Source organism: Peromyscus californicus, unplaced genomic scaffold, assembly GCF_007827085.1.
Source record: "Peromyscus californicus insignis strain IS unplaced genomic scaffold, ASM782708v3 Scaffold_23__1_contigs__length_62951481, whole genome shotgun sequence".
Taxonomy (NCBI): domain Eukaryota; kingdom Metazoa; phylum Chordata; class Mammalia; order Rodentia; family Cricetidae; genus Peromyscus; species Peromyscus californicus.
Window position 1 is genome coordinate 62323375 of NW_026294534.1, and position 16717 is coordinate 62340091.

The 16717-nt window shown below is 43.4% G+C and overlaps 1 protein-coding gene across 2 annotated transcripts; it reads left to right on the forward strand.

Annotated features, from left to right (window-relative positions):
* Positions 1–5860: 5860 nt before the first annotated feature.
* LOC128119312 (zinc finger protein 14-like) lies at positions 5861–15461 on the forward strand. Of its 2 annotated transcripts, none has more exons than XM_052752719.1 (5): positions 5861–6037; positions 8760–9141; positions 11973–12099; positions 12270–12330; positions 12845–15461. In XM_052752719.1, the coding sequence occupies exons 2-5, from the start codon at positions 9103–9105 to the stop codon at positions 14211–14213; spliced, it is 1596 nt and encodes a 531-aa protein (XP_052608679.1). In that variant the 5' UTR covers positions 5861–6037; positions 8760–9102; the 3' UTR covers positions 14214–15461. The 2 variants fall into 2 exon arrangements, with proteins under 2 accessions (XP_052608679.1, XP_052608680.1); XM_052752720.1 differs by lacking the exon at positions 5861–6037 and adding an exon at positions 6086–6540.
* The last annotated feature ends 1256 nt before the right edge of the window (positions 15462–16717 follow it).

Consider the following 16717-nt stretch of genomic DNA (forward strand, 5'->3'; position numbering starts at 1 on the left):
GCTCCGTGTATTTAGATTCTTTTCCCATAAATCACTCACACTGTTAGTAGTGTCTCTTCTGTGCCCCTGGGAAGGAGATTATTAGGACTGGATGGTAATAATTTCCATTACTTTAAGGTAGGTGAAAGTACCATTGCCTCTGGTTATCTTTAGTCCAGGTCTGTGCATCAGTGTTTGTGGAATTACTACCTCGTTCACTGTCAATTTTCTGTGGGCTCTTATCCCATTCCCTTATGGGATAAGTTGGCTTATGTATGTGTCCTCTCAGAGCCTCTATCTGCCAAGGCCTCTATCAGGAACAGGCCTCACATGTGAGTATCATCACTTTCTGCTTTGTGATCTGGATATAGAGATGTCTGAAGAAAAAGCAATGTTTCTGCTTGCATGTGTTTGCTTATAGCTGCTGAATGTGCCTATTGTGGCAGCTGCTGTTGTGACTGTTCCAGACTCTGGTGACATCAGACTGCAGCCCCTTTGGTCTTTCAGTTTACTGAACAGCAACAATTCTAGGAATTTTCCAGGCCTTCACTGCCAAAATGGGATTAATGGGCATCATCAAGCTTCATGGGTTCTCAGGCGTTCCATTGTGCATATGGCCTTTGTTAGGCTACTCAGCCCCACTGTGTTAGTTCACACACTGAATTTTCTTTCACTACATACATACATTCTGTCCTGTCTCTGGTATAGTTTGTAGTAAAGAAGGGTTGAGAAAAAAACCCAGTTGGTGGCTGGCCATGTAACTTTTGGGGCACGTTTCTCTGTATCATGCACAAACTCCTGGGTTTAATTCCATGGACTACATAATACTGGACAGGAGAAATAAATGCCTTCAAGAAAAACACTTTTCTAAGTGCCTGCTATGAGGGGATTTAAATCTCAAACAAATGGGTTATTTGTGAAAATACAGGTGTCTTCAGAATATTTAGCATATTTTCCTGTTTCACATAGGGATTTTTTCATTGAGTCTTACAATTCTGTTAAGAATGACACTTTCTACATTTTAGGTACAGAAAGGAAAGATAGATTTAATCTCAATGTGCCAATGATGATAAAGCAGGCAAAAACAAAATACCTGGAAGGTCACAGAACAGACTGATAACACTGGAGAAGAATAAAGGACCTTGACCTATTATATTTTTATGTGTATGAGTGTGTGTTCCTATGTGCACCATATGTGTGCAGTTGCCCATTGTTATGGCTATTCTTGATTGTCAGCTTCCTACACCTGGAATTAACTAAACCTCCAAAATGACTCTGCATACCTGTGAGGGATTTTTTGCTTACCTGAATTATTTTTAGTGGGAAGATCCACTCTAATCCAGATCTTGAGGTGGGAAGACACATCTTTAATCCAGATCTCTAATCTGGCCCATGCCTTCTGCTGGAAGCCTACACAAGGACATGGAAGAAGGAAACTTTTCGCTTTTTGCCTGCTTACCCCCACTTCCCTAGAAAGTTCACTCCTTTACTGGCATTAGAGCCCATTTCTTCCGGATTCCAGCATATACTGAAAAGTGTTGTGGGGTATTCACCAGAGAAGAGTACTCAGAGATGACTTTAAGACAATAGAAAGTCTTTGTTAGCTGGCAGGTGACTACACTGCGTGTTCAGAACCCCAGTGTAGCCTTACCAGGATGAGCTTTTGATTGCAGAAGCCATGTTGTAGGTTGACAGACTTCAGCTGACAAGAACAATTAGCCAGAAGCAGAACTACAGAAACAAGGTTAGTCATTTAGAGACTTCCCAGAACTATGGGCTTTGATGGATTAGGTCTTTGTTTTAGTTTTGGCAGGTGATGCAGTGTATGTGCTGAGTTTTACAGTCTGAATGGTACTTCCATCATGGAGTCATTTGTGCTAAGGTCTTAGGGCCTACTAAGGTCTGGGCCCAGCTGAGACATCCGGCCTCATAGATTGAATTGGATTCTTGGACCTTCCTTACATAGGCAGCCATTGTGGATTAGCTGGATTAGCCTGTTAGTCATTCTAATTGTAGAGGGCCCCAAAACAACTTGACCACACAGCTGCCATGACAGACTTAGAGGCCCAGACATAGCATCTGTGACAGGCTTACTGGCAGGCAACACCCCAACACAGGAAAAACCATAAGCTGATCCCACCAGGGTGGGCCAACATCTAAGGGGAAGTACCTGACATCCCAAATATTCCAACCATTAGATAAGGTGGCTAGATGTCCCTGAGTCTAGCACACATCTACTTTTGTTTTACAGGTACCCCTAGACAAATGTCAGCCAATCAGGGTCCTGAACCTTGGAAATCCCCTTACCCCAACCTCTGCTATGATAAAAACTCTACCCTGCCTGAGCTCAGGGCTCTCTGCTCTCTCCACTGCATAGGACAGAAAGAGAGACCAAGTCCTGGAGCTTGAAAATAGAGGCTCTTTGCTTTTACATATGAGATTCAGTCCCATGGTGGTCTTTTGCGGGACCCCGAGATCTGAGCACTAATCCCATATATATATATGAACTAATACACTATGTGTGAATGCTTTGTGTATGTGTATGTGACCATATCTGGTGCCTGTGAAGGTCAGAGGAGGGAGAAGGATTCCCCTGGAACTAGAGTTATGGATGGTTGTAAGCCACCATGTGGGTGCTGGGAACCAAACCTTGGTCCCTTTGAAAGAGTAGCCACTCAGTGGTTCTTAACCAGTGAACCATTTCTCTAGCTCTCTGCTTCTCAACTTTTAATATAATTTATATTTGATGTTTCCTTATTGTTTTGGCTTGATCACCTGCCTTATCTCAAGAGTGTGGTACTGACACTGTCATTGGGTTGCAGTCAGTTTGTACCTCTACAGCCCATTAGCTTTTGTTTTATAAAATGAAACGGCTGGTGTTTGCTGTGCATGTGTTGAATCCTAGTTTTCTCCTGAGACATTGTTCTCTTTAATCACCACAATATGGCTGTCTTTATCTCTTCTAATGAATTAGAAGCCTTTCATCAGACATCAGCTACTGCTTTCCCACATGTGTATCGGTGCCCTTGAAGCCCTTCCTCTCTCTGCCGAGGATTGTGGTATTGTATTCCCCAAAATATTGTGCACCCTAATAAATTTATCTGGGGTCAGAGACAGAACAGCCACTAGATACAAAGGCTAGAAAATGTTAGCACACGCCTTTAATCCTAGCACTCCAGAGACAGAAATCCCTCTGGATCTCTGTGAGTTCAAGGCCACATTGGAAACAGCCAGGCATGGTGACACACACCTTTAATCCCAGAAAGCAAGCCTTTAATCCCAGGGAGTGGTGGTAGAAGGCAGAAAGATATATAGGCGTGAGGACCAGAAACTAGAAGCATTTGGCTGGTTAAGCTTTCAGGCTCTAGCAGCACAGTTCATCTGAGAGCCATTCGGATATGAGGACACAGAGGCTTCCATTCTGAGGAAACAAGACCAGCTGAGAAGTTGGCCAGGTGAGGTTAGCTGTGGCTTGTTCTGGTTCTCTGATCTTCCAGTACACCCCAATAACTGGCCTCAGGTTTGATTTTATTAATAAGAACTTTTAAGATTTCTGCGACAGAGGATTTCCTTTATCAGTTATGCACATCGTTTCAGAGATTTTTTTTTTTTTGAGACAGGATCTCACCATGTGGTCCTGACTGTCTGGAAATCATCGCTATGTAGATTGTAGAACTCAGAAATATGTCTGCCCTTGCCACCTGAATGCTGATATTAAATGTGTGTGACACTAAGCCTGGCATGTTTGGTTACTTCTTAACATTTGCTTTTTTTTTTTTTTTTTTTTTTTGCTATTGTTGCCTGCAGCTTTCTTTCCACCATTTGGTTTCTCTGTTAAGTGAAGAGTTATAGAATAATAAATTTCCAGTCTTCCACACATAAGATTATATTGTTCTAGGCCAGCCAAGGCTATTTAGTGAGGTCCTGTTTAAAAAAGAACAAAACCAAATTTAAAGTGCGCGCGCGTGCGCGCACACACACACACACACACACACACACACACACACACACACACACAGCCCACCTGCAGAACACAGGTTTGTGTGGTGTACAGAGAGAGAGCACTGTGCTCCCTGGTGAATCGTTTTATTTCATGTGAGTGTTTTGCCTACATGTATATATGTGCACCATGTACATGCCCGGTCTCCAGGGAGGTCGAAGAGGATTTCAGATCCCCTAGGGCTAGAGTTCCAGACTGTGAGCCACTATGTGGGTACTGGGAATTGAACCCAGATGCTATGGAAGAGCAGTCAGTGCTTTTAACCATGGACCTATCTTTCCAGCCACCTCCTCCACATACATTTTACTCATACACATAGGTTGTGGAGCTTAATTCCATTTCTCCTTCTCAGAATGGACTAGGCAGCATACATTTAGCTGATTGAGTCATTTTAAATGGCAGCAAGAACCTAACTGAGACATGAATGAAACCTTTGAAATTCCCATGGAGAAAAAGCCCTCAGAGCCCCCCAGGCCTTGTTATTAGTGTTGTACAGTGTAGAAGGCAGGAGGAGGGAGTTAGATCAGCCACGTCCACCAGCTAGGCTATGTGTGACCCTCAGTGATGAGGTTGAGGCGCCCGTGCATGTGTGTGTGTGTGTGTGTGGTGTGTGTGTGTGTGTGTTAGTTAACGCCTGCTGGTAGGCATTAGCCTATTGGGTGCCAGAGATGAAAAAGCCTCAGCAACGAGGGGGTTTCTTTTGGGCAAGAGTCTGGCGTAAACTGACTGATCCAAAGTGGAAGCACTCTGAGTCAGTTTGATTTGATCCAGGCCCGCTCTCCTTAGATATGTACATATTTAAGAATGAGGGCTGGAGAGATGGCTCAGAGGTTAAGAGCACTGGCTGCTCCTCCAGAGGTCCTGAGTTCAATTCCCAGCAACCACATGGTGGCTCACAGCCATTTGTACTGAGATCTGGTGCCCTCTTCTGGCCTGCAGGGATACATGCAGACAGAACACTGTATACATAATAAATAAATTAAAAAAAAAAAAAAAGAACTATTTCCCGTCTTCCTCACTATTCTAGTGTGGGTTTAATCATTCCTGTGGTCTCATGGATGTATGTATCTTCAGTGTGTAAGGCTCCCTCAAATACCTTCTGTTGTTCTGGGATAGTGGTCTGGAATTCGTTCAGTTTGTGTTTCTTATGAGAAGTTCTTCTTTTATTCATGGGGTATATGCGGAATTCCTGGTCCTTTGCTTCCACCCCCTGGTGTTGGGATTGCAGGAGAAGCAACACTACATTGGGCTTGGAATTTTTTTTTTCTGGTTAAAAAGAAAATGTGCAACTTGTTAAAGTTCGAGCAATCTTTGGGGTGCCTTATTGAACTTCCTGATTCCTGGAGGACATCAAGTCCTGTTCCAGTTTGACAGGGGGAGGTGGGCGCTAGTCTAGCCACAAACAAGCCTATGTCCAAGAGGAGGAACGGTAAGGACCTACTGAGTGCCGAAGAAAGCAGTGACAGTTCTGGGAGGCTAAGGCAAGTTCTGCTTGAACGCAAATCTCCCTGGAACAGATTTGCATGACCCTGGGCGTAAGTGGGCTAAGAAATGCTTGTGTGGTCCACGTCTTTTAATTTCAGCTCTCCCACTTTAAGAGAGCTGATCCTGTCATTTAGGTCTCATCAGCCAATCAGGCCCTGGGGCAGGCCATTCATTCACAAAGGAAGCTGCTCCTGTCATTCAGGCTCTCGTAGGGTAGTGCTAGCCAATAGACCTCTGGGCCTGGCCTCTCACTCCGGAGCGCCTAAAGGAACTGCTTTGTCATGCAGGCCATGCTAGCCAATTGGGGCAATAGAGGCGGATCATCCATGCAGTAGCATCTAGGAACTCCTGTCAATCAGATTTGTGGTGCAGCTCTAGCCAATCAGGGCTTCGGAGCAGGATGTCCAATCAAGAGCACCAGCCGAAGGCGGGAGGTGGGTTCTTTCCCTCCGCCATGCTGCGGGTTCTGCTCTGTATCTTAAGCAGCCATCGCGTGGTCTCGTGTGCTTCGTTGTGAGCGCCACTGTGGGGAGCTGTGAGGGGAGCGCGGACGAGCTCGGAGGCCGCGCCATGGTGAGCGCGGGGCCGCTGTCCCCAGACGGGGCGGAGCGTCCGGCGGAGCCGCGGGAGCCGGTGTGCTGGGTCCTCCCCGGGGCTGGGGGAGGGGTGGGACCGGCCGGTGGACCCGGTACCCTGTGAAGTTCATGTATCACCCTTAGCCCCATCACCGGCCAGGCCCTGTCTCGGAGGATTCCGGTCACTTCCGCCTTCCCTGCCAGAGCGCGGGGAGCGGAAGGTCCCGCCCTTTGCGGGGTAGCTTCCGGTTTGGTGGTGACGTCACCGACCGGTGCTGGCGCCCTGTTTGTGCTTTTGGTGTCGCACTTAAGGCCGTGTTCTCTGCACTGTGGTCTAGACGTTCTCGACTTGGTTTTTCACATTTAGATCTAGGATCAACTCTGAGTTAATTTTGTGAAATTTTCTGAGTCTTTGTCCAAAAAGTATATTTTTAGTATGATGTCCCAGAAACAGTTCTAGAAAAGACTGCTCAGTGGATTTCCTTTGCTATTTTACCAAAGGTCAGTTTGTCTTTTTAATTTTTAGTTTGTTTGTGGATCTGTTTATTCTTCCTAAATAGTGCGTTGTCTTGTGTATTTGATTGGAAATGTTAAGTGTATGCTGAGGGGTTGTCTGTGTTGTGCTGTTTTGGTTCTTTATTTTTATAAAAATATTTGTATATAATCTTTAGCAATAATTTTCTGTTACTGATAAGGAATTTTTAACATTTTTTGGGGAATTATGTTAAATCTGATATTGAAACTGACATTTTAGGGTCTCGTGGCTTTCTGTCATGTGTTGCCAAAAACGTAGACAAATACATTTGTATCTTTCCACAGTGTCAAGATTTACTAAATAGAAATTTAAAAGGTGTCATGCTTCCAATTGTAATCAGTTTTTTTTTTTTGCAAATTGTAATTACTAATATTAACTTCTTATCACACAGTGAATATGTATGTATATGCACATATGCTGTTTATAGAATGCATGGCAGTTAAAGAGGCTGCAGCAGAGTTCAAAGGGTCTTAGACCGTTGACTGAGAGAAACGCAGGTAGTGTTTCAGTTGAGATAAACTAGAACCCAGGACCAGTGTGCCACAGGGAGGGAACTTTGAGTGAAGCCTGGGGAAGAGTCAGGTTTGAAAGTGTAGCTATAATGTTCCAGCTGTGAGATGAAAGGCGGACTGGGGTCTGAGATGAGGTCCTGGTCCCAGTGGACAGCCGGACAATCAAGAAGAGTCCCTGCCTTGGCTCACATATCAGGTATTAGATGATAGGTTGGTTTCAGGCTAGGTGTCCATCACTTCCTAAGGCCAGGCAAGGGAGTTGCATCCTCATCTACAACATTTTAAATAAGTGTGTGTGTATGTGTGTGTATGTATTTATCAACTCACCCTGATAAATTTGTAAGTGATCTTTTTCTACTCCCAGGAATAAGCTGTTTCCTAGTCTGTGGTGCATGGGTAATCGTTTTGAACGTTATGAGGAGCGAATACAAGTGGAAGATAATATCATACAATGCTGAGGCTTCCTGGCCTCTGTGATAGTGACTTTTGTTTTTGTTTTTCTATCATTAGAAATGTCTGCTTCTTTGTAGTTGGAAGTTTTTCTGTGTCCCGCCTGGTCTGCAGCTGCTCAGACCCAAATAAACACACAGAAGTTTAAATTAATTAAAAACTGTATGGTCATTAGCTCAGGCTTATTATTGACTAGCTCTTTCACTTAAGTTAACCCATAATTCTTATCTATGTTTAGCCATGTGGCTTGGTACCTTTTCTCAGTTCTGCCTTCACATCTTGCTTCCTCTGTGTCTGGATAGCGACTCCTGACTCAGCTCTTCCTCTTCCCAGAATTCCTTTAGTCTGCTCACCCCACCTATACTTCCTGCCTGGCTACTGGCCAATCAGCATTTTATTAAACCAGTGTACAAAAGCATTATCCTACAGCAGCTCTTGTCTAAAGGCTTTTCTCTACCCTTTTCTTAATTTACACATGATGTAGAATTGGTATTTGTACATCCAGTTGTTTACTGTTGTCAGAGGAAGATGATGGTCTTTTTTATATTAATGTATCATAAAAGTTTTAGTAGTCCTTTAGTAGTTCCTCAGGTTTTTGTGGATTTTCTTTCCTTCCTTCCTTCCTTCCTTCCTTCCTTCTTTCCTTTCTTTTGTTTTTTAAAAGACTTATTTATTTATTATGTATTCAGTGTTCTGCAAGCATGTATGCTTACAGGTCAGAAGAGGGCGCCAGATCTCATTACAGATGGTTGTGAACCACCATGTGGTTGCTGGGAATTGAACTCCGGACCTCTGGAAGAGCAGCCTGTGCTCTTAACCTCTGAGCCATCTCTCCAGCCCTTTTGTGAATTTTCTCTATGGAATTTTTTTTTTTTTAGCTCAATGTCTCCACATTTATTTCCATGTCTCTGCTCAGTTATTGATATTTTCATATGACTTTTTGGGATTTAACTTGTTGATTTGTTACATTACATTGATTTCAGAGTTTTTCTTTTCTAGTTCTGGGGATTGAATCAAGGCTTGAAAATGTGGACAATAGAAAGATAAAGATAGAGCATAGTCACTGGGCTTCAGAGAGGCTCTTTGAAAGGTGCCTTATGATACACATAATAAAGTATTCCTGGAAAAGCTGAGAACATTAAAAACAGAGCTAACAGCTTCAAAAACCTTAGATTGGAAACTTTTACCATATGTAATCAACTAAGAGGCCTGTCTCTGTGCAGGTCTGCCAGGGGATTTCAGGAAGGACTAACTGAGGCGAGAAGACCCTTTCGTATAGTGGGTGGCACTTTGAGTGTGACCTCAGTAGAGAGAAGTCCAAAGAAGAAGCAGTGTTGTTTTCCTGCCTGCCTTCACTTCTCGCTGGTGAGTGCATCTGTCCATTGCTGCTGCTGCTACTGCTGCTGCTGTTCCGCCGCCACCACATCCTTCACTGACGTTGGAACCCAGCTTCTTGGGCCTTCCAGTGTGGACTGAAGAGCAGAAGCTGTCCAGGTGTGCTCTGGGCCTTTGGCACCTGATTGAAGCTCTTGAGGCTTCCAGCCTTGTGGACGGATCCTCTGCATCATGGAGACAGCCATTGTTGGACTATCCAGGCCAGATCAGGTAATCCAATCATATATATATCTGTTGTGGTATCTATTAATTTCTAGCTGCTAGAGAACCCAGATTTGTTCAATGGCCACCTATGTCCACCATTTTTTCAGGAGTTCCTGAAATATTTTTAAATTGCCATTTTCTATTTTATAGTTTGCACATGTAAGCCATATAAGAAAGGTATTTTTTTCTATTTTCTTTACCACTTGAAGGCCTAAAATAATAACTAGAACAGCATGCTTAGCACCAACAAGTAATGCTATCAGAATTTGGGGAGTCTTGCCACAGTTGCTAGATGTTACCAGGAAAATTGGTATTTTTTCTTGGAGTTGTTAATCCCTACTGGGCAAGAATTAAGACCACTACCACAATTTTTTGAGCCAAATTTGAAGCAAGCTTTATTAACTACTGGCCAGGATGATGGACACTGGCCAAGTCCATGCCCAGGATTCCCAGAGAATGGTGCTGAATTATATTAGACAGGAGCTTATAAAGGCAAAACCACAAGGTTACATACTTCCTGCTTTTGTCCAATTGGGGGAAAGCATACATCCTGACGTGATTCCTGCCTACATACCTCTTTCCTGTGTGTGATCAAGCATATCCTGTGAGGTTGGGGGGCAACCAACTTTATTTCTAGAAGTGAAAACGCATGGCTTGTTACCTTATATGAACAACAGCCCCCAGCATTCCAGGAAGTTATCTGTCCTTGTGCAAGTGGGGCTCACAGGTTAGAGGCATTTTTTGTTTTATAGATCTCCACTCCTATCCCCTCAGACGGTTTCTCTGTCTAGCCCTGGCTGTCCTAGAACTCACTCTGTAGACCAGGCTGGCCTCGAACTCACAGAGATCCGCCTGTCTGTGTCTCCCACCACTGGGCATTATTTTATAGCTCTTTTAAGCACAGCAATTTAAACTTAAAACATAACAGGGTTTTTAGTTACATTAATAGAAGAATGTAAGAATGATCCCAAAGGAAAGCTTGAAGAAATTTTTATTAAGAGTTTAAAGGAGAGGGGGGCCAGAGGGGGGAGAACAGGGAATCCGCGGCTGATATGTAGAACTGAATTGTATTGCAAAATAAAAATAAAAATTAAAAAAAAAATAGAGTTTAAAGGAAAAACCCCAAGGCAGGAAGGCCTAAATCTTGACATCTGCCAGGAGAAGGGTGATGAAGAGGAAGAGAAAAATCCATGCCATATGAGTTAAGCCCGCACAGATGTTACCCACATGGCAAGGAGGGGGCCCTCAGAGAACAATGTAAACAACAAGCAGAAAAAGCATTCTTTTATGCTCTGGCCTGCATCTGAAAGGAAAGGAACAAAGAAAATAGTTTCATCTTGAGCATTCAGGAAGACAGACAGACCCAGAAGACCCTAATGCCAGCTGCTCTGTAGCATAGAGAAGCTTCTGTGAGGGAAATGAGCATTATCTCATTCACAGGATAATTATTCCTCCCATCCCTTTAGCTTAAAACTAATCAGCCTTCCCTGGACTTGGTCCCTTGGTCATGTAATTGACCGGTTCAGTTGTATTAACTTTTTTTTTTTTTTTTCCCTGAGACAGGGTTTCTCTCTGTAGCTGTCCTAGAACTTGCTCTGGAGGACAGTTTGGCCTCAAACTCCAGAGATCCGCTTGCCTCTGTCTCTTGAGTGCTGGAATTAAAGGCGTGCGCCAACACTGCCCAGCTCTGTATCAACTCTTAAGGGCAGACAATGGCATTTCTCCACGCAGAGTTAGATTTCATTTGACTGGAAAGAACTAGCTTTTCCTTAATGGAGCTTCAGTGCTTCTGTGATGTTCCCTCTTGTGAAGAATTATTTAGGAACCAGGGAAGGATCAGAGCCTCTAAGTTCTCTCAGAACCAAGGACAATTTCACTTTATGCTCAAGGACACAAATCAAGGCCCCCATCTCTAAACTGCCTGTACCATTTCTTTGTCTCCTGTTCCCCTCCTTCCTCTCACTGAAGAAGTAGCCCTAACTATCATTTAGGGATTTGGGACAACAGTTTATCTGACTTCTTTGAGGTTGTCTAAAGTGAGGTCCAGTGTAGCAGTTGGTCGAGGGAACCTTGAATCTGTATTCATGATTACATTTGTATGGCAACCAGGTCAGATGTATGAGGAAAAGAATTCCTTTATTGGAACTTTGAAAAAGAAATGAAAGAGGAATAAGACTGAGTGGGGACAAATAAAAGTGAAATTGGAATAGTTTGAGCAGAGGATCAAGTCCATCCTGCCAGGAGCAGGCTTGATTTTCATACAGAAGCTTAATGTTGGAAGACCTAGGCAGAAAAACTGTCATCACACATCCCATATTCACTTTTGGGTCGCTGTGTCTGATTAGATGTCTCTGAGCTTGGAAGTTATTAATAGGCTGTCAAAAGGAAAACAGGAGTGTTCAGAATTGCCATGTTTGCATATCATTCATGCTGAGTCATTTACCCTTAACATTTCATATGCGCACTCATAGGCAGGATTTTGTTTCCTCAGACCAGAAGAAGCTTAAACTCTGAGCATGAATTTCCAAGGACAGCCAGGCTCCTGAGCCCTAATGTTAATGCTGTTGTGTATATCGGATGATAGGGTGTGCCTGGGACAAGAAGTGGAGATGGCTGGAGAAAGGGAGTGGGGTGGGGAAGCAGTGCCTCTCCTCCTGGGCTCAGTAATGAGGAGAGTGATCTGTCTGCTGTCTCTGAACATCACTCAGTGGTTTTACTAGAACTCCTGTGTCATGGAGTGAGTGTGTGGGAACCACAGTTATGCTGTCGTACTGTCAGACATGGACAAATGTGTCGTTCTTATCCACTCTTTTATATACAAATACGGAATGTTTTAGGATCTGGTGAGCTTTGAGGATCTGGCTGTGAACTTCACCCAGGAAGAGTGGGATTTGCTAGATCCTTCTCAGAAGATTCTGTATGGAGATGTGATGCTGGAAACCTGCAGGAACTTCACTGCCATAGGTGAGGCTGTCATCTTACCTTCACTCTGTAATTAGAGAGCAGGTGTTTCTGGTTATTGATGGTCACAGTGATTTGGATGTGGAAAGGGAAGAATGTGGTGAAGAAATTAGGTGTAGTTTTTACTTGTACATTGTGGTAATTTATCACATATTTCTGTGACTTTGTTTCAGGATATGAATGGGAAGATCATACAATTGAAGACCATCATGAAGAGCCTGAAATAAATTTAAGGTAATTTGCATGCACAAGTGAAGCAAATGTCCCTCAAAGAAATTTTAATGTGCCATGAAAATTTAAGAACAAACTAACAAAACAAACCCAACTTTAAGTTTATTCATCAGTAGAAAACTTTTACCTCAAATGTATACCTTCATGTGAGTTTCAGATTTTGTATAGTCTTTTGGAACCAGTTCTGGGACCCTGCATTAATGAATGCTACCATTTCATCGTAGGCCTATGGGAACCATATTGCAGAACCATCAGTCCATTTATTTTCAGATATTTTGTGTGAAAGCACACATTTTGTTTGTCTGTTTTTCTTTTTTTGGGTAGAAAGTTGGTCTAATAGGCAAACAGTAGTAAAACAGCTATCACTGATGGGCTTGTCATTTCTCACAGTAGTTATTTTTACAGATACTCTGATGCTGAAGAAGGTGGTCAGGGTGGAGCAGCCTTATCCATATACCAATCTCAGTATGATCAGCAATGTGTGGAGAAATTTTCACGTGTCTTTCATTTTTAATAGGCACATCATATCTCACTCTGAATATACACAGTATGAACCTGAGGACTGTGAAGAGAAGCCACAGGACTCTAATTATCTTACAAGGATAGAAGGATACACGGAAACTCAGACTTCCAGTGGACCTTCTGTGTGTGAGGTATGTTTAAAGACCTTTGGACTGTATCACCTGACTTACAATGGACATCACAACTATGACTACAAGGAAATTGGAGGAAGCCAGACAGATGAAAATGATTATGATAATCAATGCGATAAAACTTCCAGTTCCCTTCAAAAACAAGAAAAAAATCATACTGGAAAAAAACTCTATGTGTGTCAAGAGTGTGGTAAAGCCTTTAGGTATCCCAGTGCCCTCCAGTTACATGAAAGAATTCATACTGGAGAAAAACCCTATGAGTGTAAAGACTGTGGGAAAGCCTTTAGAGGTCTCAGCGCCCTTCATTTGCATGAAAGGATTCATACCGGAGAAAAACCCTATGAGTGTAAACAGTGTGGCAGAGCCTTCACGTATCTCAGTGCCCTTCAATTACATGAAAGAATTCATACTGAGGAAAGACCCTGTGAGTGTAAACAATGTGGGAAAACCTTTAGATATAGCAGGGCCCTCAAATTACATGAAAGAATTCATACTGGAGAAAAGCCCTATGAATGTAAGCAATGTGGGAAATTCTTTAGAAGTCACAGGACCCTTAAGTTACATAAAAGAATTCATACTGGAGAAAAACCCTATGAGTGTAAAGAATGTGGGAAAGCCTTTAGATGGCTTACTTCTCTGAAGTTACATGAAAAAATTCATACCGGAGAAAAACCCTATGAATGCCAAGAGTGTGGGAAAGCCTTCCGGTGTCAGGCTTCCTATCACAGACATAAAATAACTCATGGTGGAGAAACACTGTATGAGTGTAAAGAATGTGGTAAGTCCTTCATTTACCCCTCTTTACTTCAAGTGCATGAAAGAACTCACACAGGTGAAAAGCCTTTTGAGTGTAAGCTGTGTGGGAAAGCCTTTAGATGTCAATCTTCGCTTCGATTGCATGAAAGAACGCACACCGGAGAAAAACCCTATGAATGTAAACACTGTGGTAAAGCCTTTTCAAGTTATAATTATCTTCGATTTCATGAAAGAAGCCACACTGGAGAGAAACCCTATGAATGTAAAGAATGTGGTAAAACTTTCACACATCGCTCTTACCTTCGATCACATGAAAGAAGACATACTGGAGAGAAACCGTATCAGTGTGTTCAGTGTGGCAGATCCTTCAGTCGGCATAGTTCCTTTAAGAGACATCAGTCCGTTCATGGAGTGGAAAACGCCTATGAATGTCAACAATATCTACTTCCTTTATCCCCTTTTTCTTCAAATGAATGAAAGAACAGATATTGGCAACAAACCCTTTGAATGTAAACGATGTTGCAAAAATGTCCCCATCCACATAAAACACATACGGGACCCAAGACAGGGATGAGCCTTTTATATGTAAACTGTGTGGCATAGCCTTTCAGGGGTCAGGGTGTCCTTCAAGTCCATGAGGGAATTCATGCTGGGCAAAGTTTATATTTGTTACCAATGTGGTAAGTGCCACTTGTCACACTTCCTTTAAGAGAGGTAAATTAATTCGTACTGGGCAAATGCCCTATGAATGTACAGGATATGGTTAGTCTTTCATTTATCCCTGTTTGCCTTAAAATCATGAAAGAACTCATAGTGGTGAGAAACCATACGAATATAAACAATGTGGAAAAGACTTCAGGTGTCACAGGTCCTTTCAGTAGCATGAGTGAAATCTCATGATGGAGAGAAAATGGGAATTGAAGATGTGTTAAAGCCTTTAGATATCATTGCTCCCTTAGATTCATGAGTGAACTTGTACTGGAAATAGTTTTCCAAGTGAAAATAAAAGCTGTGAAGCCTTCAAGGTCACAGTTCTTTCAGAAACTTATGATGATGGATGGTGGGCAGTTCTGTAAGTATAAGGAGTATGGGAGCTTAATGGTTGCCGGGAGATGGATGTTTCCTTTACAGTGGCTGCCCATGACTTGCCTGGGTTCTTGTAAATACCCCCAATTAAACTCAGTGGTTCCTCGAGCCACAGTTGGGTAGAATCATTCTTTGTCCCTGTCTTTGGTGCCCTGTCTGAAGACCAGTAGACCTTCATAATGTCTTCAGACAAAGTTCCCACTATAGGGACTGGTGAAGTCGGGCTGTATTTACATCAGTGTGAAACATCGAGAAAGAGGGAGGCTGTGTCTTACAGTGCTTTGTGTCTGTTGGTTGGGTGGGATTGTGGTTTGCTTCATTTGTCAACTTGATAAAATCTGGAACCACTTGGGAAAGGATCTCAATGCTGAATTACCTAGGTTAGGTTAGCTTTTGGACATAGCTCTCAGGGAGTTCCTTACTTGGATTAACTGAGGTAGGAAGACCCACCCTGAATCGTGTCAGCACTATTTTATGGACTGAATAAAAGACAAAAGGAGCTGAGCACAGGCATTCCTTGCTGTCTGCCTTGGGACTATGGATAAAATGTGCTGTGCTATGTTAACTCCTGCCACCATGTCTGGTCCACAGGATTGTAACCTGGAACTGTGAGCTGAAATAAACCCTTTCTCCCCTAAATTGCTTTTGTCAAGGTATTTTATCCCAGCCACAGGAGTGAAGTTAAGACTTCCTGTCTCTGATGTGAGTGGAGACAGCACTGGAGGGGTGCCTTCTGAGGCTGCAGCATACATGGGGGTAAGCCCAACGTGTCCTGTTCCAAAGTGCCATGAAACAGCATGCCTTCTTGATGCATTGCTAGCTTCACAACCCATGCTGCAACTTTGATGTCGTGCAGCACACCTCTATGAAAGATGAGGTGAGCTGAAAAGGCTAGAGAATCTTACAGTCTCTGAAAGATGCATCTGTGGGACATACTGCCATCATATGCGTGTTCCTTGTTGCAGGCAGTGGGACATGTAACAGGCTGAGGTGTCAGCCCTGCAGGAGCTTACCCACATGTGCAGCCATTACAGCAAGGAGAGACATGCAGGTACTCTTCTGTGTTAGCCTCATTGGCAGGAAAGGTACAGAGAAAAGAAATGAGATGGAGGAGATGAGTGATGACAGATTAAATCTGTACTTCCCCACACAACCCAATTCTTCTGAGATCCCAAACCTGGAACCCATGGAAAGAATTAAATAGCGAGGAGAAAGAGTGAGGTCACAGAGGAGTTACCCCTAAGGTCTGACCTTACTATGAATCAAAAGATCATAATAGAGCATGGAGATGGAGGCATGGATAGTAGCCCTGTACAAGGAAACTGATAGCAAATGCCCTGCCATGGAAGGCTTCAAGCTTGAGCAAATGATTAATAGGACAGTGTAGCTGAGAAAGTTCAAGTTTGTAAGAGGTGACCACTTAAGTTCTTATAAGGTGTGTGTGATTGATTGTTTTTCTTTAATTCTTTTTCATTTTTCTTTATTAAGAAAATTTTTACTCACTCTGCATACAACCCACAATCCCTCCGCCTCCCTCCTCTCACCCTCCAGCTCTCCCTCCCGAGTTACCCAATATCCCCACATCCCCCAAATCAAGGTCTCCCATGGGGAGTCAGCAGAGCCCAGCACGCTGAGCTGAGGCAGGTCCAAGCCCCTCCCCACTGCACCAAGGCTGTGCACAGGCACTGGGCATTGGGCTCCCAAAAGCCTGCCCATGCACCAGGGGTGGATTCCGATCACCCTGCCTGGGTACCCCCCCAAACAGCTTGAGCCAAACAACCGTGTTCCATATCCAGAGGGCCTAGTCTAGTCTCATGGGGGCTCCATAGCCACTAGTCTACAGTTCATGGGCTTCCACTAGTGTGGCTTGTCATCTCTGCACGTCTTCCCATCAT

What these genes read in the sequence shown, in the direction of transcription:
- LOC128119312 (XM_052752719.1), top strand. Translation starts at nt 9,103, where the DNA reads ATGGAGACAGCCATTGTTGGACTATCCAGGCCAGATCAG. An exon ending in GACTATCCAGGCCAGATCAG is followed by an intron (nt 9,142 to 11,972) that starts GTAATCCAATCA and finishes GGAATGTTTTAG; the next exon opens with GATCTGGTGAGCTTTGAGGA. An exon ending in GAGCCTGAAATAAATTTAAG is followed by an intron (nt 12,331 to 12,844) that starts GTAATTTGCATG and finishes CATTTTTAATAG; the next exon opens with GCACATCATATCTCACTCTG.